Raw genomic sequence first — 23,832 nt, 5'->3', positions numbered from 1 at the left:
AAGACTTAACCATGTAGGCCTAGTTGTTGTTGTGCAGCTGTGATGCATGTACGTACAAAGTGAAACGATCGGTGAGCTGCCCCCAGGGTCCAAGTGTTTCTAGGAGAAAACCAGGCTGTTTACAACCACTAGTAAAGCACTGGTCTTTGGTCTCAATATGTTTATTCATTAAAGCAGCCATATTATGCTCATTTTCAGGTTCATAATTGTATTTTAATGTTGTACCAGAATAGGTTTACATGGTTTAATTTTCAAAAAACACCATGTTTTTGTTGTACTGCAGTGCTCTCTCTCACTGCTGCAGATCCTCTTTTCAGCTGGTCTCTGTTTTAGCTACAGAGTGAGACCTCTTTTCTTCTTCTTCTGTACTATCTTGATTGCACTGCACATGCCCAGTAGCTCAGATGTAGATCATGTCAGCTAGCTAGCTCCATAGACAGTAAAAGAAAGGCTGTTTCTACAACTTCGGTCAGTTACAAGGCAGGATTAGCTGGGAGACTTCTAAATGAGGGCGCACATGGAAGTAGTTCTTTTGTAGATTATGGTGAACTTGTGTGGTGTTGTAGCAGTGCTTTGCTATTGAGAACGAGGTAGCATGCTAGCGTTAGCATGCTAGCGTTAGCATTAGCATGCTAACGCTACGAGCTAATGGTTGCGGTTAGCCAGCTTGTTTCGGCTTGTGACATCACAAGCCGTGCCGATTTTGAACAGCTCACCCAGAGACTGAAGGCAGGACACATTCAGAAACTGTATCTCACTCTAAACAGCATGGATGGATTTTTTTCAAAGTTTGTATGTGTGTGGAAGCACCAGAGACACAACATAACACCCCAAATCCCAGAAAAAGTGATTTTTTCATAATATGGGCACTTTAAAGTGTATGTTCAGTTCCTTTCTGGTGTGACTGCTCAAACTGGTGGGAGGCTACATCCAGCTATGGACATGCGAGCAAGCCACAGTTTGCTTTATAATCCTGAATTGCACTTATACCTGTATGGAAATTACAATAAGAAAAAAATGTCAAGGCGAAAAGTAAAGTAATCAGCGTCTCTTTAATTTACAGTCTCTAAGAAAAAAACATTAACACCTATTTAAAAAAATGCAATCTTTCCAAAGCTGTTAACCTTTAAACTATTAAATGTGAATCTCAATCTGTAGCCTGCATTGTACAAATAAGATCAGTAGACCCACAGCAAGGCACAAAAATCGTGTAATTCAATTGTATGGGCAGTTAGCCAAACAGATGTGAGCCTAATCCTAGACTTAAAATCATTGGAGTAATGAACTGAAATAATATTATAGACATACTATAATATAGACATACTGTAATTATTGCTCTTCAAACCGCCCTGTATTTATGTTTCTTTACAAACTACAAACTAAACAAATGCTAAAATGCCTCTTTTATCACAATGTTGACACAGTTGAAGACAATTTACATAATTGATCAAATTGGCTGGAGAAAAGTTTGCAAACAGTAAATTAAAAACACATCAATCTATGGTAATCCCTTCACAGACAAAGTCAGAATCCTGCATAGCCAAGTACAAAACTACAATGAATGTCTTTGGAGAAAAAAACATAATCACTATCAATATTATACATTGATTAGTGGTATCCAAGACCAAGCAAAGAGCTACTGTAACGTTTAGTAATCTTTGCCAGCAAAATGTTTAATGAGCAACATGTTAAATGTGCAGGTGGTTATCGTTATAATAACAGCCTACTGTGCAGCCAGCTAATATTGTAGATCTGTTGGTTGTTGTAAAATGACAGACAGTATAGCATAACTTTTGACCCATACAGTTTGGTCCCATGTCAGATCGGGTCATTTGTAGAGTGCTGAATTGGCTAAACAGTGAAGTTTATTATGTCAACATGAACTACAGTGTACGTATTGCTGTCAAAATAATCCAGACAAGACACCGCTCAAAACCACAAACCTCATTTTCTAAAACCTTTTTAAAGTATTTATCTTGTAACCCACTCACAAAACATTTCTTCATTTGCACGGGTATAAGGCACAAGCTGAGTTGATGTACCATGTGATTTTCTCATGCTACTTAAAAATACAGATGTCATTAAAGGTACACTGTGTAGTGTTTTAAGTATTTTATTAGCTAAAATCAATGTCTTCATTCATAAATATGTCTTCAATGGTGTAAAATTACCTCTGCCAATGATCTGACTTATCCTCGTAAGCAAAGAATTTATCTGTATTTACATTGGACGGGCAAGTCCAAGGAGGCTTGCATGTCGTTTTTGAAAAACTATAATCGCTGAGAGGGACATAAAGCACTAGCCGACATGTCTAGCTAATCCACAACACGTTTTCGTTCAGAGCCAGCGACACGTGACTGAAACCAGCTGAGAAGGAGATCAGTGAGAGGTGCTTGTCACTGCCCCGGCAAATTTGAAAGCTTGCACTGCACTTTAGTTTATAATGGAGGATCATACTTATGCCGAGCCACAGGAGAAGGATCCCTCGTCGCCAAAAAAGCGAAAATTGGAAGCCATGTTGTCATAACTTCTTGGTATATAAAAGTTACCGTAGTATTTGAAAAAGCGAGGCGCTAGAGAGCACTATTCGTTTGAATGCAAAATACAATTTCACCGCTAGATGGGAGAAATTCCTACACAGTGTACCTTTGAGGAGTCTTTTTTTTTTTATTATTATTTTCTTTTTATATCATTCCTGCGAGAAAAGTGTAAATGTTACCATTACCAATGCTGCACATACAATATCCCTTAACCATATAACGCAAAAAAGCATGTAACATAAATCTGAATTCTTATGAGAAACAGCAATTCACCCTTAAACAGTGCTTCTACTAGTTATGAGTTCTATCCTGATGTGGAAAATCATTGTGTCAAGTCAGCGTGAGTATCCTACGCTGAAATTAAAGCATAAAAAAGTCTTGAAACATTTTAATCTGCATTTATGAATCCATTGTGGTGGAGGCCCATCCCAACAACACAGAAGAAAACTAAGATTTTCAGCACACTGCTTCACTGCTCAAGTATTCGTTCTGTCGATTTGTCTTTCTTTATGGTCCGGTTCTATCTCCTCTTCCTGTGCATTATCTTGCTCCCTGTTGATGTGGAACTTGTCATGGGCCCATTTGGGGCTATTGGTGTTGGGGCCCCCAGTGGCTTTGCGGATGATGAATCGTGCCCTTCCACGTGAGAAGCTTCCCCGTCCTCGCCCTCGGTTGTCCAACCACTTGCACTCCGCCTCCCGTTCTCTGTCATCGTGCTAAGAGAAAAAGGATGACAACAATTGTAAAAGTACAAACTTGAGCTAGGGCTGCACTATACATATCTTTTTTTTTTTTTTTTTTTTTAATCATCATAGCAATTTCAACTGGCGCAATAAACGCATCACAAACGACATTTAGAGATTTTTTGTGTTAGTTGAAAGAAAATATCAGTAGAAAACTGCACTTTAAAATGTAACTATCACATTTTACATCAATATTGGGTCCTTTTTTTTATAATTTTTTGGGCTTTTCCGCCTTTATTCGATAGGACAGCTAGGTGAGAAATGGGAGAGAGAGAGAGAGAGAGAGAGGGGGAAGACATGCAAGAAATGGTTACAGGTCGGATTCGAACCCTGGACGTCCGCGTCGAGGCATAAACCTCCAAGTATATGTGCGCCTGCTCTATCCACTGACCCAACCCGGCCACAATATTGGGTCCTTTTTAATGTTCAATTCAATGTTCAATTTGTTCAATAAAAGAATGTTGGGAATGATTTCCTTTAATTTGTTTTAAATTAGGGCTGTCAGCATTAACACGTTAATCGCGATGCGATTAAGGGCCGAGCATAACGCGTTCATTTTTTTTAATCGCATGCCGTCATTTATTAATTTATTTTACACTTCACTGGGCTTTGCGTCGTGCATAACAGGCTACTATTTTGACCCTTTGCAGCACTGTTACTTATCATCAAGCTGCCACTTCCTCGTAACACATCCTGCTGCTGCAGGCTGCAGGCATGATGGAGAAACACAGCAGCAACGAAATTCTGAATGGCACTTTTTATTTTCCAAAACTCCCGGACGGCTCGTAGACAAGTCGAAAGCCATATGCACATTGTGTAAAGCCAAATTAAAATATCACCGAAGCACGTCAAGCTTGAGCTACCACCTACGAGCTAAGCATAGTAGTACAGTTAACGTGATGCTACCCGCTAGCATGCTACCCACTCAGGCAAAGCACTATTTTGGAGAGTGCTACTTGCCGACCTGTGGATGAAACCAAATCCCCAAAAATTACTACAGCTCTTGCGAAACGGGTAGCAACTAACTGCAGACCTGTCAGCATCGTAGAAGACTCGGGTCTTAAAGACGTACTACGGTTGGCATGTTCTGACCTGTCTCATTGCCGTCGAGGGGGACAGCAGCCCCACACACAGCCTGTAAGACACAGAGAAAGCAGCCACAGTGGAACTGCTGCAAAGTGCTGCAAATGCTGTCTCATTAACTGGTGATCACTGGACGTCAGTGAGTAATCAAAATTATTTAGGAGTTACTAAACACTATATTGTATCTAGTAAGGATAGGGATTTTTAGTTTTTTTGTTAGGTACTTGGAGGAATTGTGCAATAATGACAGATTCACACATTTTTCTTTTGTTTACACAGTAAAGAAATAATTACAAATCTTAAAATCAAGTTCATAAATTAACTTTCTTTGCATTCATTGGATTCCCAATTAAGATACACTGGTAAGAATTGCTTTTGATTGTTAATATGTACTTAAAAACTGTTCTGAAATGCAAAATAATAGAATTTTAATCATGTGATAAAATATGCGATTAATCGCGATTAACTATAGAAATTTAGCAATTAATCGCGATTTAAAAAATTAATCGTTTGACAGCCCTATTTTAAATTCAACAAGCGATTTTTTTTGTATTTTAGCAGAATTCTGAAAGTAGCGGAAATGCAGAACTGATCTATATATTTATCGCAAGTAATTACCTTATCGCATATTCAACAACGTTATCGCATATTTTGCTCATATCGTGCATCCCTAACTTGAGCTAAATTTGACTAACGACACCATGTGGTTGATTCAAACAGAGATGGAAGGCATGAAATGGGAAAGAGATTGACCCTACCAAGTAATATTTCCTGCTCTTGGGAGTGTACTCTGGGTCCCAGTCTTCATTTTTTGGCTGTACAGCCACATTTGCCGTGGTGTTGGTACCATGTGAAGAATTTCCCTGATAATTGCCTCTGTTCCAGCTCCTTCCACGAATACGGACTTGCTGTAATTAGACAATAAGACAAGGAAAAATAATTGATTTACAGCAAACTGTTGAAGTCAAATGTACAGTGTTAACTTGACACAGTCATTGTTTCAAACTAGGCTCCTCCATCAATCCAACATGGTTAACCATGGTTAACATGCGTTAAACTTACAAATCCTCCACGTGGCTTTTCTCCTTCAACTGGTCCTAGTGACTCTGTTTGACCCAGTGTGGCCCTGTTAAAGCCTTTATCTTTGGGGTCAGACTTGCTGTGGGGCAAATCTTCTTTTTGGGACTTAGAGGACGAGGAAGATGAGGACGAACTTGAGCGAGAGCGCTTCTTCTTACTTTTCCTAAAAGGAGAAATTGCACATGCAAAATCCTTCATGGCTAACTGTTTATCATGCAGGGCAGATGAACTACAGTATTCAACATATTTGTAGATAATTTGAAACAATACAGGTCAGTTGCACGTACTTTGATGTCTCGCGGCATTTAGAGGACTTTTCCACAGATCTCTCTCTACTAGAATCTGGGGAATCTCCCACATCTTGTCCCCGATCCTGATTGTAACCACTGTCATGGATGGAATATTTTTTACGGCGCTCAATATCCAAACGAAGGTCCATCGGGTCACCTTTCAGTTTTTCCCCGCCGTCCTGAGCAAATCAAAAACAGAACACAACGTCGTGGACAGACTTTGGATTAGCATGTAGATGCTATCAGTCTGCTCACAGCCAAGCTGGTTTGTAAACTAAACAGTGAGGTTGATGGGTAGAGGGGGTAAAACCCAGGTAACAGCCATCTGGCATGAATAAAACCAAGCCATTCTGGAGTGAATTTGCCAGTACACTTAAAGGGCCAAACCAGTAGTTTTGCATGTTTTAGGATTACCTTAAAATCTGAACCATTATCCAAAGCATATGTTTTTAGATAGATTTTTTCTGCCTTCAAAGCACCTATTTAATATGATAAGAAAATCAACTTAAAAGTTTTTTGTATTTTGGGTTAACTTATTGCATGGTCAGCCGCCAGAAGGGCGTGTTTTGAAAACCTCCTTACTGGTTGTTCAAATGCTTGTGGGAAAGTCCAGCATCCAAGGCTTCAAGAATCTGTTGCACTACAGCAACAAACAGCAACAGCATATTTCATGTCATCCATGCTTGTTTGTCTTCCATGTGCAACATGACTTCCAGCAGCCAATTCCCACATTTTGAACATCAGAGCTTCAGAGACCTGGTGCTTTCAGGTATTCAAAGTGTTTTCAAAACGATCCCTGTATGTGCACAGTGATGTATTTGATGTATTCAAACACGTTTACAGTCACTGTAAGTTGATTATCATACTGTACTGACATGAACTGAAACCAATAGCTGCCTGGAAGGTGGGAAACCAATCTAAAAACTTTGATGTATGCTTTGGGAAATGGTTGCTGGGACCCACTATACACACTTTGTAGTTGTTGAGCTACTGTGTGTCTGGCAAAACAACTAATATGGTTCTAACAATGGTGAAGAATAGGAAGATAGGACTGTTCATGCTAATTTTACTCAATGTAATAATGTATTTCAATAGTATTTGCACCTCATGTTTGTAAATGCTTGACCATATGTGTCCATGCACATCTATAAAGACATATTTACTCAAAGTGAAAATAAAAGCACAGGTGCATAAAGTGCTTGCTGTTGGTTATTTCCGTTCCTTATTTTTTAAGAATACTTACGAAGACATTTGCTTAGAGTCCTTTGAACAGCTTTGGCACAGTGGCTTCCATTTGTTAGAACTTATATGATTCATTAGCCTTGGTCAGGCTTGCGGCCACAGTCTAAGCAATTCATTCATTCACCATGTGCGGAGGCGATATATAACAAACAACAAAGTCAAAGTGCCTTATTTTGCATTTGCGTTTCTTAGACTGTGCATCTCTCTTCAAGGAAAGCCACAGGCTTTCAGAGAGTGCAGTCTAAAGGCATCTGTCTTGCTCACTCGTTTGCTGTTGTTTGCTTTTCCAACATATTTGATACTGCAAAATGTTGAGTCACCTTGTAAGTGCCATCTTCTGAGCTTTTCATCGCCTCAAAAAGTTGAGAGTGTTTCTTAAAAGCTCTTGGTGAAACATCAATTCTCCTGTGAGAAAGAAACACATTTTAAGACAAGATGATTAAAGGCACATAGTACAGGAACCACGGTACAGGTGCTAAAACAGCAAACTGTGAGCAACAAAAACAAACTGCGAAGACGACACAAAACGGACAAAGGAAAATAAAAATTGGTGGGAAAATAAAACTGACCTCCACCGAGCATGAGAACAAATAAGCGAAGATAGTCTGTTGATTTTCAGGTAGGAAAGGTGAGAGAAATACCTGAAAGCTGTTAAAAGAGGAGGTGAAGCCACAGCACACTGAAGGTGAGAGGGTCACTCAATAGGCGACTCTACCTGTGTATTTCTGGGCTTTTTCTGGTTTTCATCATTTCCTTCTCTGCAGCTCGTCTTTGGTACATGGTGAATCGCTCGTTTAGAGTCATTTCAGAGGATGGAAAGTGCTGAGCTGCGCAGGGAAACAGTAGAAACAGCTGTCAAAGTAGTTAGAGCTTTAAGTGTCTTGTCACTTTTCCATCCAAATGGGATGCTGCATTGAGTTAAATATCCCCATGTGCATATGAAGTAAAACATCAGTAAGCGCTTGAAGGCCTTGTTTTACAGTCCCCTCAGAAACATGTCTGCAGAGAAATTGCAATTGTGATGACGTTGCTTTACACTGATTTGAAAGGTTACAGTGTTGAGGAACTTTAATGGGGAGATCTTAGTAAACATGTAGTTTGATTTGTCTGTTCCTGGAAAAAAATGAAAAATAAACTATTTCTCCAGCAAGAGAGGTGAGGACTCACCTTTAATGTGGTGAACGATGGTGACAATGTGTTGAGCAAACAGCTCAGAGGGACTCCTCTGTAACGGAGCAGCCTGAACATGTTGAAAGATGGAGCGAAATTCCTGATCCTTTTTTGAGGACTGCACAAGATCCTGAGACAACTGTCGCTCCTCAGCTAAAATATCAGAAGAGCTGAAAATGACAAATAAAAATCTGAAAAAAAGGCTTAAAACAGAAAACATGTTCAATCACATTAAACAAAATATAAACGGGGAAACCATTGCAGGAAATGTTTTTTTTTTTTAAATAAAAATGTGAATAAAAGGCTTAAAACAGAAAACATGTTCTCTATCACATAAAACAAAATTAAAATGAGGAAAGTGCAGAAAGTGCTTTTTTTAATATATAATTTTCTTAAGAAATCAATATATCATCAGTTTACTATTAGCTACTATTGCAAAGTCTCCAGCTGGATGTACAGATGTGACTAAAGGCCCTGACACATCAACCCGATTATCGGCCATCGCACAGTCTCGCGAGGTCAGTGACTCGAGTCTGTTCGATGTGTTCCGTGCCGTCGTCAGCTGGAGGAGCCGTTGGCCTTCATTTGGGCCGATTTGACATGTTGAATCGGAAGGCGGGCAGTGAAGCGCTAACCCGGAAATGACGAGCGGGATGAGCCTGACTAACGCCTCTCAAAATCATCTGACGAAAATCTTTTAAACTGACCTTTGTCGATCTGAAATGAAGACAGATTCAGCAACTACATGGCCTATTTCTCGCTTAAAATGTTTTCAGAAACACGTTTCGGTGAACTATCTTCGTAAAATATGAGATCGTATTCCGAACGAGCCGCCATTATCAAATCCGGGAGCAGCCTGACCCACGTGACGCGTTCGTCCAATTACCTGCCGGTTTTCATTTTTTGGGCAACAATACAGATTAGCGCCGCCTGTTGTTTATGGAGACGTATTGCGTCGCTTCGGTGTGTTCCGAGGCACTTTTTTTTACTCTGGTTTTCTGCTGACAGACTGCCGTCGGGTTGTTGTGTCAGAGCCTTAATGGCTCACTAAAGAAAGACTCAGCATGGGACAAGAACCCATTATATGATGCTCACCTCATCAGGCTATCTCCAAGGAAATCCATTCTGACATTTAATTTTGCTTCCTGTTTTCTGGAGGTCATGAAAGGTGAGTCCTCTCCCCTGAGCTCTTTGTCAGAGTTCCTCCATGGTGGGGGTGTAGGAGATGGGATGGAGGGAGATTTTGCCATCTTCCTGGCTTTACCACCCACGTCTGGGGACAGGTCCTCAAATTTTCCTGCCAACTCCCTCTTGGCGAGGGCAGCAGAAATCGCCGCCGCTTTATCCCGCTTTCGACTGAAATATATGTCCTCTGCCATGGCGTCAACGTCACTGTTAGCTACCTGTGAATGGGCCACATTCTGCCATTTGCCAAAGCATTCATCAAACAGTTCCCGGGCTGAGTGAGATACCTTGATCTTTAGCTTAGAGGACTCGTCCCCATTGCGCCAGTCTTTGTGAAGTGACTTTGAATGAGGCCTGATTATCAACTCCTCCTCTTCCTCCCCGTCCGCAGACAGAAAAGGAGAAGCTTTCAAAAAGCTGTTCAGAGACACCTCACCATCATTGTCCTCTTTGTGCTTTCTTGACGCCGAGTCAGGGATGTTTGCGGATGCTTTGCCATTCGCTTTCCCTTGTTCCATATCCACATCATTTGCTTCTGTGTTCTTGCCATTTCCCCAAGCTTTAGATTTCTTATTTTGCTCCTCCAAAAACCTAAACAATGACAAAGAGATAAAGAGCTGCATCTAACTGGGCATGCAACGTGTGAGACAACTGCAAATATGAAACCAATTGATTGTCTGACCGGATGTCATATTAGAGCCTTTACAAACACGATTTTCTAAAACTACAGAAAAAAAATGTGTGATAAGTATTTTAGCTATGAAAATAAAGACATAAGCTTTATTCTAGAAGGAATTTCCATGAAAAACAATGCTGTTTGACAAGGCAAATATTTTGAATCCGCCTGAATAACATTTTTTATAAGTCTGTTATGACAACCACACTTGACAACCCAAGATTGCAAAGCCAAGGAAATGCCAGGATAAAATGACTGTGTGGTCTAAAAAAAGGCATGTGAACACATTTAAGCAATACATGATAACATTGTATCTGTATATCTATAAAGCTTGCATAGTTTAATAAAAAATATTTGAGAAAATAAGAGAAAAAAATCAGTCTTACTGTCTGAAGGCAATGGAGATTGCTGTTTTATCTCCATCCAGGTATTCCTCATTGGAGAAGAAGTCAAAGCTGGAAAGCATTGGATTTAGACCTTCATGTGAGGGCTTTTTTGTTTTGGATGAACTAGACACCATCTTCCAGGAGGGGGCGCCATTGCTGATGTCATTTGTGACTTTAGGGGAAGGACTAGACTGGTTCGTAGTTTGGCTGTTGTGGCCAACACTAACAGCAGCACTTGCCAAAGGACTCGTTCTCTTTGGACTGCTGCTGCAGTCTGTTAGGCCCTGCCAGTTCCCCTCAGTTTTCCCACTTCCTGCGCCTTCTTTAGCATCTCCTGCCAACACTCCGACAAGCTCCACTGGCTCCGTATCTCCCCCTCCTCCCTTTTGGATCTCCTTGGAGGCCGAGAGCTCCTCTTTCACATCTTTGGAGTTTTGGTTCGTCAGCAACAAGGCTGGCCTGCATTTGGGAGAGGAGGAGTGTGAGGAAGAGGAAGAATGCTGCGAGTGTCTGGATAATGGCGACGAGGATCGGTCAGAGTGGTGAGAGTGACCACGAGTGGGGCTTCCTGAGCGCTGCTGGAAGTTGTGGGAGCGTCCTCGTGAATGGTTTTGCTGCTGCTGTTGTTGAGGGTACTGCTTGTAATTCTTCCAGTTGGGGCGGAAGTAGTTGTTGTTGTTGTTATTGTTATAGCCACCACCCCCACCACCACGCTGGTAGCGTCCACGTTGAAAGTAGCCCCGCCCTCGGCCCCTGAAGTTGTACGGCCTCCGGAAGCCGCGGTGGTAGCCCCGGAACTCGCGAGTGTTCTGGTATCCCCTCGGATATTTCTTCTCCCGGTTATGAGATGGAGAATGAGATCTTGACCGTGTCCGAGACCTAGAGCTGTGAGCGAAAGCAAGGAAAAGACATTGTTATTATTTCATTTTCAAATGAATTTCCAAAGAATAATATATATATAACGATTAATTTTTTTTAATCGCTGAATTTCTATAGTTAATCGTGATTAATTGCATGTTTTATCACATTATTAAAATTCTATTTTGCATTTCAGAACTGTTTTTAAGTACATATTAACAATGGAAAGCAATTCTTACCAGTGTATCTTGATTGGGAATCAAATGAATGCAAAGGAAGTGACTTTATGAACTTGATTTTAAGATTTGTATTTGTTTATTATTTATTTACTGTAAACAAAAGAAAAATGTGTGAATCTAGTCACACATTTGAATCTAGAGTCAATATAGTGTGCAGTAACTCCTAAATCATTTTGATTACTCACTGACATCCAGTGATCACCTTGCATCACTTTGCAGCAGTTCCAGTTTGGCTGCTTTCTCCGTGTCGTACAGGCTGTGTATGCGTGAAACTACTGTCCCCCTCGACGGCAATGTATAAGACAGGTCAGAACATGCCAACCATAGTACGTCTTTAAGACCTGAGTCTTCTACAATGCTGACAGGTCTGCAGTTAGTTGCCATCCATTTTGCAAGAGCGGTAGTAATTTTTTGGGATTTGGTTTCATCCGCAGGTCGGCAAGTAGCACTCGCCAAAATAGTGCACTGTACTACTATGCTTAGCTCCGTAGGTGGTAGCTCAAGCTTGACGTGCTTCGGTGATATTTTAATTCAGCTTTACACAATGTGCATATGGCTTTCGACTTGTCTACGAGCCGTCCGGGAGTTTTGGAAAATAAAAAGTGCCATTCAGAATTTCGTTGCTGCTGTCTTTCTCCATCATGCCTGCAGCCTGCAGCAGCAGGATGTGTTGTTACGAGGAAGTATGGCAAAGTGCGACAAAGGGTCAAAATAGTAGCCTGTTAGGCACGACGCGAAGCTGAGTGAAGTGAAAATAAATTTAAAAAAAAAAATTAACGCGATATGCTTGGCCCTTAATCGCATCGCGATTAACACGTTAATGCTGACAGCCCTAATATATATATATATATATATATATATATATATATATATATATATATTTTGTAGGACAGCTGAAGACATGAAAGGGGAGAGAGAGGGGGAATCGCATGCAGCAAAGGGCTGCAGGTCTGAGTCGAACCCGCGGGCGCTGCGTCAAGGAGTAAACCTCTATATATGGGCGCACACTGTACCAGGTGAGCTACCCAGGCGCCCGTTACAGCAATATTTTCCGTCCGTTTGGACGACTCTTTACCTTCTGATCCTTGCACATTATGTTCATTTTGCACTTCAATTCTTAATAAAATGAGAAAATACTCAGTACTTTTCATTTGTCAAGTATTTAATTCCCATAGGAGTATACAAAAATAAGCTTTCCCATGTGGTTATTTCATATAGACCATTTATGTATTCATTACTTATTGTGATATATATCGTTTATCAGGATATGAAATGACCTATATCAGGATAGAAGATCTTTGCCATATCGCCCAACCCTATCATATAGGCCATTGACATTACACAAATGTAGTCTGGTCAGTATTTCAAATCTTTGATGTTGGCTTTTCTTAGAATAAAGGGATATGCAGTAAACCCACAGTGATGACCACTTAAAGCCAAATGCTGTAAGTTGACAAACAATAAAAACACTCCTTAGATTACCACTTTTCTTGAATAGACAACAAGTCAGGCTAACCATTGGCCTAACATATGGAGAAGATATACGTATCAAACTACCATAAAACACATTTTTATATATATATATATATATATATATATATATATATATATATATATATGACATGTAGTGGCATCCATTTGTCATTTGGAATTAACAAAACATATGTTAGTATGTAGGAGACCACAGGCTGCAGGGTCAGACTAGGCCACATGGTGGCTCTGCTGCACTTCTGATGTTTTCTAGCCTGGACCTTAAACACAGTTTAAAATCAAAACCACGACACAGCATGTTCCCTTCTTTAAAACAGTGCTTTTATCAGTCCAACATGCTCTTTTTAAGCCTGACGCATGTCAACACAACATCCACAGTTAGACATCAAACTAGTTCTGTATGTAAGTACTTCCTTTACAGCTACATCTTCAGCAACTTTTCTACAACTGTTAATAAATAAAAAAGTAACTGCTCAGCCAGTTTCCCTATTATAATCAAATATAATATAATATAAAAGACCTGCTGAAATATGTAGGTATATTAAAAAATGTACAAATGCATACAACGCTATAATATATTGCAGAACAATACTCTAAATGGACAGAGCAAAGCAGTACCACACTACATGCAAAAAATGCTAAAGCCATATACAAAGGCTAAAAAAAGCACAAAACTCACCAAGTGTGTTTTTGCATTGGAATACAGAGTGAGTAAAGAAAGCAGCACACTGAGCAGCACTGCACACTCACAGTGCGAGCTACAGATACTACATCTCCTCTGGCCAACTCTGGTGGAGCAGAGAGTCACATGGACTATGTGAGGAAAAAAAAACTTCTACTCCAATCCTTTGACTCTACGCTTGCCAGCTGTACTGGCTGTTCAACCAGTTTAGTGAGACTTTTAGTATTCTGACTCTTTCCCAACATACTGCTGGTATTAATGTAATTTTTCAGCAAGATACACTATAGATTCACTTACTAAACATGAGATAATTCACTAAGGAAAGTCTAAATGTTTTGCTGAGACACAGTCTGCTTCTGTGGCCCATTTAACTACTGAATTGATTCAATGCAAAAGATGCCGTGAGAGGCGAGTCCAGAAAAAAAGATTTGTCTGTGTTCATCAGACCTGGCAACATGTTGGAGGTGTTTTTGAAGAAGAAAAAGAAGTGTGGAAATAAAATGTGAGTGTTTATATACAACTTATGCAAACGTGTTCTTTCAGGCTTGCTATAGTTTCAGTGTGACCCCAAAGCCATTTGCACATGTGCAAGGTGGGCTCAGGAAGGGTAAACCATTAGATTCCTTCCATGTCTCTTCTTTATGCTAATTTTAATACTGCGACACTGCCAGGAAATGAGCTTCCCTGCCATTTTATTGCCTTGCCACGGTCATTCTTCCAGAAAAAGCAAAGGCATTAGAGTGAAGCCTTACTTATTCTTCCAAAGGCACATCATAGCCAGCAGATAACCCCACAACCAGGGCATTTTTATTTAAGCAAACCAAGCAACAACACATGGTGCCCTCTTGATTATTATATGCCACTGAGGTCAACTAATATGGAAATGTCCACATGCAATGCAACCTGCAATAATATTCACTCTAAATAAAGTAAATTCACAAACCGGCAGCTGAACTCTTTCTCAAACATCAATTTCCTCTTGAAAACAGAAGCCGACTCCAGAGTTTCATTAACATGCTGCACCAGCTTTGTAGAGTTCATGAGAACCAATGCCCAGTACAAGACAATATCTTGCATAATGGAAATCAACAAATATGCGGCTAACAGGAAACGCTGATTATAACAGAACACCGAGCTGCTTGTTGACATTCCCACTGTCACAACTAAACTAACTAACCCTGCACATATATTTTTTTACATGCCAAACGTACCAGCACATTGCATACTCAGCTCATTGAGACAAGATTTACTAGATCGATTTTAAGTGGAAAAGGAGCTTAGCAGATGACCAATAGTGAAGTCTGTGCATAACGAGGCAGCCCTTTACTTGCTGCACCTGCTGCTAGTTTTTTTTTTTTCCTTCATCACAGTTATTCATACTTTAAGCATTAGAGTCAAGGCATTCTTCATTTATATGTGCTGTATAATACCTTTTTCAAGAATCAAGTTATTAAACCTTGTTTTAATAAGTCTGGTCTGGCAACACAGAGGCATCTTCAACAATTGAGCAAAATACAGTTGATCTTGACCACAGAAACACAATAAAGCCAATAGGTTATTCAGAGAGGACGATTGTTCATAAAATGGTACTCTACCGGTAGTGGCGCTTCCTGGACCGGGATCTGGAGCGACTTCTGGAGCGAGAGGTGGAGCGGGATTTTGACCGGGACCTTGAGCGGCTCCGAGACCTCGAGGCTGATTTTGTGGATCTGGACATCACTGCAGCCAGCCCACCTCAAACTGTCACACAAAATAGTTGTAAAAAAACAAAGTTAGGATTTTAAATAATGTAAGACGGCAAACTATAAATACATTGGTTATATAATCACCTTTTCAAGACACTGGATGCATAGAATGGATATTAATCATCTGCGTGAACAACTGAATGAGCTATTATCACGTAAAAAAAAATACATCTTAGGAGAGCCAAGAGTCAACAATTCCCGAAATACAATATCCGACAGAAATGAGTCATCTGAGATCCACTTCAAAAACAGTCTTATCGCAAAAGCTGAGTGAAGCAACAGAACAGCTGTGAAAAAGGAAGGCAATAGGCTAGGGCATCCAAACAGAACCAGTTTTATTTAGTCACTGGTCATTTGCATAGAGGGCAGTCTTACATAAGTTATCTGACTACTCAACTGTTGAGCCCACTATAAAATGCTAATACAAAGATAGTAATCGGTACGATATACCCGACTGTACTTTTCCTCCACTGCAGAAGACATTACAGTAAACCAGCCAAAATGATGTTAAAACTGGTGACAGAAATGTTTCTCTTGTCACAGTCTTTACATTAAAAGACAACTCAGAATCTCAAATAGGGTGAAAAAAGGAAAGCCAGCATGTTCAGCTTCAGTTTATCAATGCATTTCTTTGAATGATCAGCCCATACACATATAGGATCAGTCTACTCCAAGCCTCGCCACTTATCCATACATTCAATATCTTAAATACACTATATAGTTTCGGTTTAGTTCAAACTTGTGAACTCCACCAATGATGGTTGAGAATGTGACCAGAGAAAGATGTGACCAGATGTGGTTTTTAAATAGACCACATTATGCTATATGCTGGGCCTCCACTCAGCGAATGGAGCAAAGCTACAAAACGTACTTTCACACCACGCGTGTAAGAGTCTTTACAGAAAGTTTCAGACTGGTCTAATCTAGTCTTTGCTTGGTTGTTATATGCCTTGTGATTCACTGGTTACTGTTATCTCACATCTGACTAGTCCAAAGTAAATTATTACAACAATTTAAATAGGAAAATAGTTTACTTCCTCTGTAGCTACTTCACCATGTAACATTTGCATGTGGTTCTGCTACCAGAGAGATGCTCACTTTGGATTGCTTGCTCACTGCACTCAGACCTTAGTATACTTTTCACTTCTCGACTCCTCTCTATAGTAGCAGCGTCTCGTTCTGTCCAAGGAGGTCCACAAGGCATTATTTATGACATATGATCCTCAGAGTACAGTAAATGCTGGGGATCAAATAATTGATCTTTCATCATGAGAGTCATCTTCAGGGGCTTTGGAAGAAGGAAATTGCCGACTACACATGACAGGGGTTTCAAAATCAGCGCACGCTTTCACATAATGGTCCCAGTGTGCATCCTCGCTACTATTTTGGAGAGTATTGAAATGGGTCCATCTTCCCCCGCCTCCTCCTCGTGCTCTATGAACCTCCCACTCTCCTTATTTCTGGCAGCTTGTTGTTTTTGGCTTTCAGAGAATAATTTCCTGAAGGTTCAGCCTCAACAGACCGTCAATTTAGCTTACTCTGCAAATTTCAAGAATGGCATTCAGATGTGCCCGTTTCCAACACGTGGTAGGTAAACGGTAGAATAAATACATTGTAACAACCTTCTTTATTTCGCTCTATATAGCAGAGGAAGTTGGCCTTGAGGGTGGAAAACCTAATTGTAATATATTATTCTACATTTTTGTAATAGCTGTAATGAAACCAACAAATCTGTGCTTCAGACATTTTCATAGGGATGAAAATAGTTTTGTTTTGAACGATTGTCAGAAGAAACTGTATACAAAACAGCTATACAAAGGTTCCCCAGTCAAAGTAGCATTGTGTTATGACTGCATACATGTATACAGTATATTTGTGTAAGAGAGGGCAAGCAAAGTGCTGTCCTTGCATTTTGTATTCAGTATATAAACTAGCTGGTAGAATTGAACAGTGGGATCGGTTTCAATAGGTTTTCTCTGAACGCTCTGTTGATAACCAGCTGCAGCTGTCCCGGCTCCACACTGTGTGGTCGGCAGCCTAATCACTGAGATTTCAGCCTGTCTAAAAGGCTCTGGGAAGCTCGGTCTTTAATCACTCACTACTAGGTTTGCACACACAAACTCAATTACTGCCACACATGCACACACAGTACATGTGTCTAACTATACTTGTGAGGACTTTAAGGACTTGGAGGACTTTTACGTCTGCTTTCTCACCTTTTACTACATCCTGACACTGAACTAACCACTTCATCAACTGCCTAACTCTATCCATGTGGTTGTCAATCACTGAAATGATGTTACTATTAATACCATCACAATTGTCAACTCTGTCCCAAATCCTACACTTGATGACGCAGTCACAAACGGGAGCACCAAGAAAAACAACATCCTTCCTGGTTTAAAGTCTAACTCCAGTCTTCCTTGGGGGTTTTCAGAGTTTTATTACTGGGCCTCCTTGTAATGGGTTATCTAATGCTTGTATCATCAGGTGTAATATATATCTTGTTGACTGGTCTCTTAATCGACAATCTTGGTGACCTTATTTTACCAGTAACAACAACATATTAACAGGAACAGCATGCAGAACCAGAAAAGCAGGTCTTCAACATTGCAATATAGAAAACACATTACAGAGCATGGTAAATAGATGTGTTTTAAATAGTAAAACAGAATCAAACCGAAAATAGTTCTCACATGGATAGAAGTTCAAGAACGCGCACACACACACACACTCGCATGATTAAGAGCCTCTGTTGGAGTATGGAGCAACAGCTGTGTAATCCTCATCAGCTGTTTTTTGCTATAACATTAAATAGTATCTCTGATCAACAATGGTCCAGCAACACGATACACAGCTCAAAGCGTACAAGGAGAAAAACTCCACTCAATCAACTGCCCTATCATTAAGACATGGATGCCACAGTGGCAGCTGGAATCACATTTGCTATCTATATGTGCCCCTGAGACACCCCGCTCGCTATTTCAGAAAAGCCACAGCAACTGTCATTGGCACAATCTTTGGTTATTGAAATGTGGCGGTCCATCTTAGTGTTCCCTCAAGACACTTCACATGCCGAGGCAGTTAATGGATAGCAAAGCCACTGGCAGAGCTGTTCAGGACAAGATAAACCTTTCAGCTTCCTTCGTCGTCTGAATAGTCTGATTCATTCAGTTATGTTTGACTATTAGCTGACTTTTGTTTGTCTTTAGGGAGCTACTGAACTGCTAGAGAGACAAATAGATGACCTCATGCAGAGTTCCTGCAACATTATTCTTCGCTAATCGCCTACAATGACAGATAATCATTCAGCTTGGCATTAAACTTGGCCACAGGTTTAATGATAACATGATCCCAGTTGCAGCTAACTGTATACTAGCAGGCAGTTCAATATTCCTCAATGTTTGGAAGGATCTGTGCTGCTTTTCATCATTTAATTCAATTTTTAAAAGTTGTTCTTCATAATCAACTGTTTATAAACAGTTTGTAGAAATCTGCCACTGTTAGGCTAGTTTTGCCTGGAAAATGGCATACATCACTGTCATCCTCACATCAACATACTTCTCAGCTGTCTGTCATCACTACGTTTGTGGAACTCTGCTGCATACAAGAGGGAACTCATCAGCTAAAGGTCCTCTCTATTTTGGTCAGTTGGTAACAGCCGGGGCAATGATGAGATATAGATCTTTTATCTAAAATGTGTACAGTGGTTTGTGTTTTCCTCTTTTTAAAGTCTCTGCATGGAGCTTGAGACACAGTTGGTGTTTATGTTGTTAAATATGATGTTATATAATGAGAATGCTTTCATTTCTGATGTAGGGACACCACCAAAACATGCAGACATTAAAGTGTTCAGTTTCTTCTCTAAAGAAATTACACCACTATTGTACATGTCAATGTGGGCAACAATTCTAAGCCACATAGTAAGGTAAAATGGTCAGTATATCCTCACAAAGAAGGTGGCACACACAAAAGTGAAAACAAAACTAAATGTTCTGTAATGCTACTTCAATACGTGCCAGCATACTTTAATGTGGACACACCTTTTCATTGTGTCTGTACCTTTTGTGCAGCTAGTGTTTGCTTAAAAGGATCAACCTTAACCAGGATCTGGTAGGCCAACAGGAAATAGCAAAATATATTTTTTTAACTTCTTTTTTTTTTGCATCATTGCACACCAAAAATAGTTTAATGTTGACCTCAAAACCCATAGAGATAAGCATTTACAGGAAACTTGAGTGTAAGAGACTATTCTTAATGCTAAATATGACTTGTTGGGCTTGGTTCAAGATCGTAGCTGTTTACAGTACACTGAAACAAATGATTTTTTTTGGCCCTGTAATTATTATCTGATTGCTCATATAAATTCAACAAGAAATTGTTATTTTGGTGCCTTTATTTTAAAATGTCACCAAATTATGTAATGTGTTACTTGGTGATTGTTTGTAAGTTTGTATCTTCATTTTCATATATAAATTTGATCATTCATGCCAAAAGATATGAACTAAACTATTGTATTGACCTGATACAACAAAGTAAAATGTACTAGGGTAATAGGAGTGAGCATGGCAACCTCGCGGGCACTCAGCGTGTGACGTCAGAGGACCGTTAGCGTTGTTCACCTTCAGAGACACACTGAGACATGTTGGAACCATAGACCTTAAATATTAATGGACAGAGCATTTGATTCAGGGAAGTGATACAAATGCGGAAGTGCCTTAAACCTGTATTCTATCTGACTTCCAACAGGGGGCGACACATGCGGTTGCAAAAGAAGCTGTTTCTATAGTTAGTTTCTATCATAGACTAACAGTCTATGGTTGGAACACAGTGAGCTTTGACCGAAGGACAGTGTGGTCACTCATTTGAGAGACAATTTGTGGATATGGAGCGATATAGGTAGGTTATATGCTTAATTAACTTTGTATGTTGCTGTTGGCTTGGTTGCCTTATTCACTGTTCAAATACTGAATACTGAACAGTAGCATTAGCTATCAGTTTCACCTGCTAGCTAGTTATCGGACTGCAAACGTGCCTGCTTTTCACACGTAACACTTGCTGCTACTTTTTAATTTGACAAAACTTGTAAGAGTTCATACATGCTATATACTGCTAGCCAAAATGCCACACTTATTTAGCAGCTAATATAAGTAATTTTTTAAGAATTTAACAGCGAATTATTTGATTTCTGTTTCACTCTTTTCACCAAGATCCTGCAGAGAGTAACGTTAGGCCTCCATAAGGGTTCCTGGCATTATCTTCAGTGGCTTATTCAAACATGGACATTTGTAGACATTTGCTGTTTTAAATATAAATATGACTTAAGTATAAAATATGACTTGTGGATATTGCGGGGGTGCAGACGGGGCAAATCGCGCCCACTCCCATACTTAATGCAGGCGCCTCACATGATGCCATAGTTCTCAGTTGTTACTTGTTGTTACCTGTTTGTTTGTTTTTTTAATCCTGCCCGTGGTGGTAAACAATTTGCTTCTTTTCTTTCTTTATTTTAACAAGATGCCAGCAAAGAGGACTATGCTCAACGTGTTCTCCAGTGGAAATGCAACACTCCTGCCCACATGTCAATCATTGAGGGAAAAGAGGTTCAGGATGACTTTAAAACATTCACAAAGGCTTTCAGTACATCCAGCTCAAGAAAGAGCCATTGCACAACACATTGTGAACTGTAACATTTGTTGTTGGATTTCCCTGTTGAAGATTTTCAATTTGAAAGACCTTTTGGAAGAAAGTAATGTGTCTAATTGAACTTACATTTTGTGCAAGGCTGTTGTACTTTAAAGTTACACTTCTGAGCCTTTTATTGGACATTTTATCTCTGTAAATGTTCACCTTTTAGTAAATGTACTGAGAATTGTTTTGGCAGCTTTTAATAGAAATGTTTCTCTACTAATGTTTGACTGTATATGTTTTGACTACAGTAAGCAACTAGCTGTTGAACCGCTGTTGGAACACAAATTAAATATAATATAAATATTACTTAAATATTCTTCAAAATAAAGTAAAGAAAAACGTATTAAATAATCCTGAAAAACAATCATTTGTATATGGGTTTGTGAGTTAATGTTAAGGTAGACTATAAGTGAAATTTACTAAGAAATAATGAGTAGCCTACATCTTGTTTCTTAAGAAAGAGAATTGCCAGTAATATTTACTTTAGCATTTTTGATAATAAAAAAAAAACTCTTATTGGGAAGTAAACTTACAAAAATTACAAAGAATTTCTGTGTGGAAATTATTTTCAGTGTAGGTGGAGGGACAACTGGGTGAAACCATGGGTGAAACCTGCAATCACAACAGTCATTCCCAGTCATTGGGCTAACCACTAAAAACAACTGGTGAAGTTAAACAACTCTTATAAGAGTTACTGAGTTCCACCTTAAGTCCTCCGGTGCTCTGAGAGGGTGCACTTTGGAAATTACTGAACCATTAAACAACGTTCACGAAATAAATGTTGACTACTACCACTGCTGAGCTTCCAGCAAATTATTCAACCCTCACTTGACAGATATGTTCACTATACTCGTTCAAATGACATCAGTGAGAGAGGCACCTTACTCTAAAAAAAAGCATGTCAAAGCCAGTAAGTGGGGTCATGTCCTGGATGGGATAGACAGTGCATCCTCCTGGACTTTCCTCTTCTCATGTGCACCATAATGCATAATGACGCATCAATCAAGCGAGACGGAAAATAATAAATCTATCAGTATAACGTAGGTTAGCCTACTTGACATCACATCAGGAGAACATTCCGAGCGATGGCTGACCTCTGAGGGTCAAATGTTGTTTCCAGTCGCTATTTGTGCCAAGAAATGTCATAATTGCCATGTCATGATGCAGCTTTGGCGGCAAATAAAATGCCTTACAGTGACTTTTATGTCATAGATGATCCCTGTGCTGCGCAACGACTGTAAGTCTTGTTTTCTATACATTTATTTGCACTTTCGACTATATTATTGTCCAATAAATGGAGAAAAAAGAATGTACTCACCGGTCGGCGTTGTCGTTCAGTGTTGTCGCGTTACATTCAGGCAGCACGGTGTAATATTGCAGAAACGAGTAAAAGGCACTTTCTCCCTGGTCTTCTGTGTGGCTGTGCTGTTGTGCTCAGCGTATGTCAAGTGTGTGTGTGTGTGTGTGTGTGTGTGTGTGTGTGTCGGCTGGACTCAGCGGTGTTCAGAGAAGGGGGTGTGATGGCTTCGTGCAGCTCAGGTTCATATTTCCTTCCGCGTTCACCGCTGTCTGTCAAACACATCGCAGTGAATGGGAGTGGAGTTCACTAAGCCGTGTAAAACACAATAAGCTAATAGGTCCGCCGCCCTTTTTAATGTCATCATTCTGTTATAGAAGCCTAATAATCCCCGATGAAAACTCACTGTAGTAACGTGTTTCTAAAGGGAACATTATAGCTACTGTGTCTGTCCTGGGCTACATGTTGGTGTACATTTATTATAGTGAAAATATTATTTCCCCATTTATGTATTAGGATGTAATTTCCTTGCTCCTCTCTGTTCACCACCAGCATCTTAGTAGACAGCACATTTACTGTAAACTCCAGTTTTTATATTTGTATTTTTATTTACCACTTTCTTAGGTAGTAGCCTACAATTTGAATGTAATCTAATACTATAGCCCTGCCATAACATCTTTCTTTACAAAGTTTATAATTTTCCTGACATTGGCAGGAATTTGGAAATTTGATTATGTTTATGCCTATCATTGAGGTCATAAAGGGGGGTTTTACTAGACTGCATAATATTGAGAGGTGTTTCAGTTGTGTCCTTCTCATTTACATACACAAAGGAGGCAGAATATTAGAAATGCCTTTCAATATGATGCAGTCCAATACCATCACTAACTATAGCCTCAATGGTAACACACGATTTAATAAACACCTCCATTAGAGTGTCAACAAAAACTGAACATAGGCATTAAAAAAGTAGATCTTTTTTATATCAGAACAGTTGTATTTGATGGCACAGGTGTACCTTATAAAGTGGCCACTGAGTTTATAATTCAGCAGGAAATGTATGTTTCACTCCACTACATGTATCTGATAGTCATAGTTACTAGACACTTGCAGATAAATGATGATCTTTCAACTGCATCTCATAGTTGGCTCACTCAACTTTGCTGATAAAGATTTTGTATGCAAAACACAGATGAGATCCATTTTACTTCATACTTGTACTAAAAAAATGTTGTCATTCTTGCAAATGCATTTTATAGAAACCACTGAGGCCAAAAAACAGCGGGCTGGGATTTCCCTCCACATATGTGAAATATCTACATTTTTTCACAGTCACATGAACTAATATGCACGTGTGCGAGCCGGCTATCAAAACAAAGAATGGATTACGGATCAGATTACCACACACACAGAGGGAGTGTGTGGCTTCATTCT

General features: G+C 39.7%; 1 protein-coding gene and 1 long non-coding RNA gene across 4 annotated transcripts; one reads left to right on the top strand and one right to left on the bottom strand.

Moving 5' to 3' along the window:
• Positions 1–2,667: 2,667 nt before the first annotated feature.
• On the bottom strand, positions 2,668–22,682 carry thrap3a (thyroid hormone receptor associated protein 3a). 3 transcript variants are annotated; one of them, XM_031289813.2, is made up of 11 exons: positions 22,420–22,682; positions 15,261–15,405; positions 10,396–11,280; positions 9,244–9,924; positions 8,146–8,318; positions 7,694–7,805; positions 7,299–7,383; positions 5,734–5,915; positions 5,429–5,609; positions 5,125–5,274; positions 2,668–3,256 (listed from the first exon to the last, which is right to left on the bottom strand). In XM_031289813.2, exons 2-11 carry the CDS (start codon positions 15,380–15,382, stop codon positions 3,017–3,019), a joined length of 2,811 nt encoding a protein of 936 aa, XP_031145673.2. In that variant the 5' UTR covers positions 15,383–15,405; positions 22,420–22,682; the 3' UTR covers positions 2,668–3,016. The 3 variants fall into 3 exon arrangements, with proteins under 3 accessions (XP_031145673.2, XP_035861801.1, XP_035861800.1); XM_036005907.1 differs by lacking the exon at positions 22,420–22,682 and adding an exon at positions 15,495–15,733 and having other exon boundaries at positions 3,017–3,256; XM_036005908.1 differs by lacking the exons at positions 15,261–15,405; positions 22,420–22,682 and adding an exon at positions 13,663–13,909.
• On the top strand, positions 20,233–21,207 carry LOC116043257. The gene is made up of 2 exons (XR_004103432.2): positions 20,233–20,309; positions 20,928–21,207. It is a non-coding gene; the product is annotated as an uncharacterized LOC116043257 (long non-coding RNA).
• Positions 22,683–23,832: the final 1,150 nt, after the last annotated feature.

Source organism: Sander lucioperca, chromosome 10 (assembly GCF_008315115.2).
Source record: "Sander lucioperca isolate FBNREF2018 chromosome 10, SLUC_FBN_1.2, whole genome shotgun sequence".
NCBI lineage: Eukaryota > Metazoa > Chordata > Actinopteri > Perciformes > Percidae > Sander > Sander lucioperca.
The sequence above is the reverse complement of the archived record's forward strand: the minus strand, read 5'-3'. Positions and strand labels throughout refer to the sequence as shown.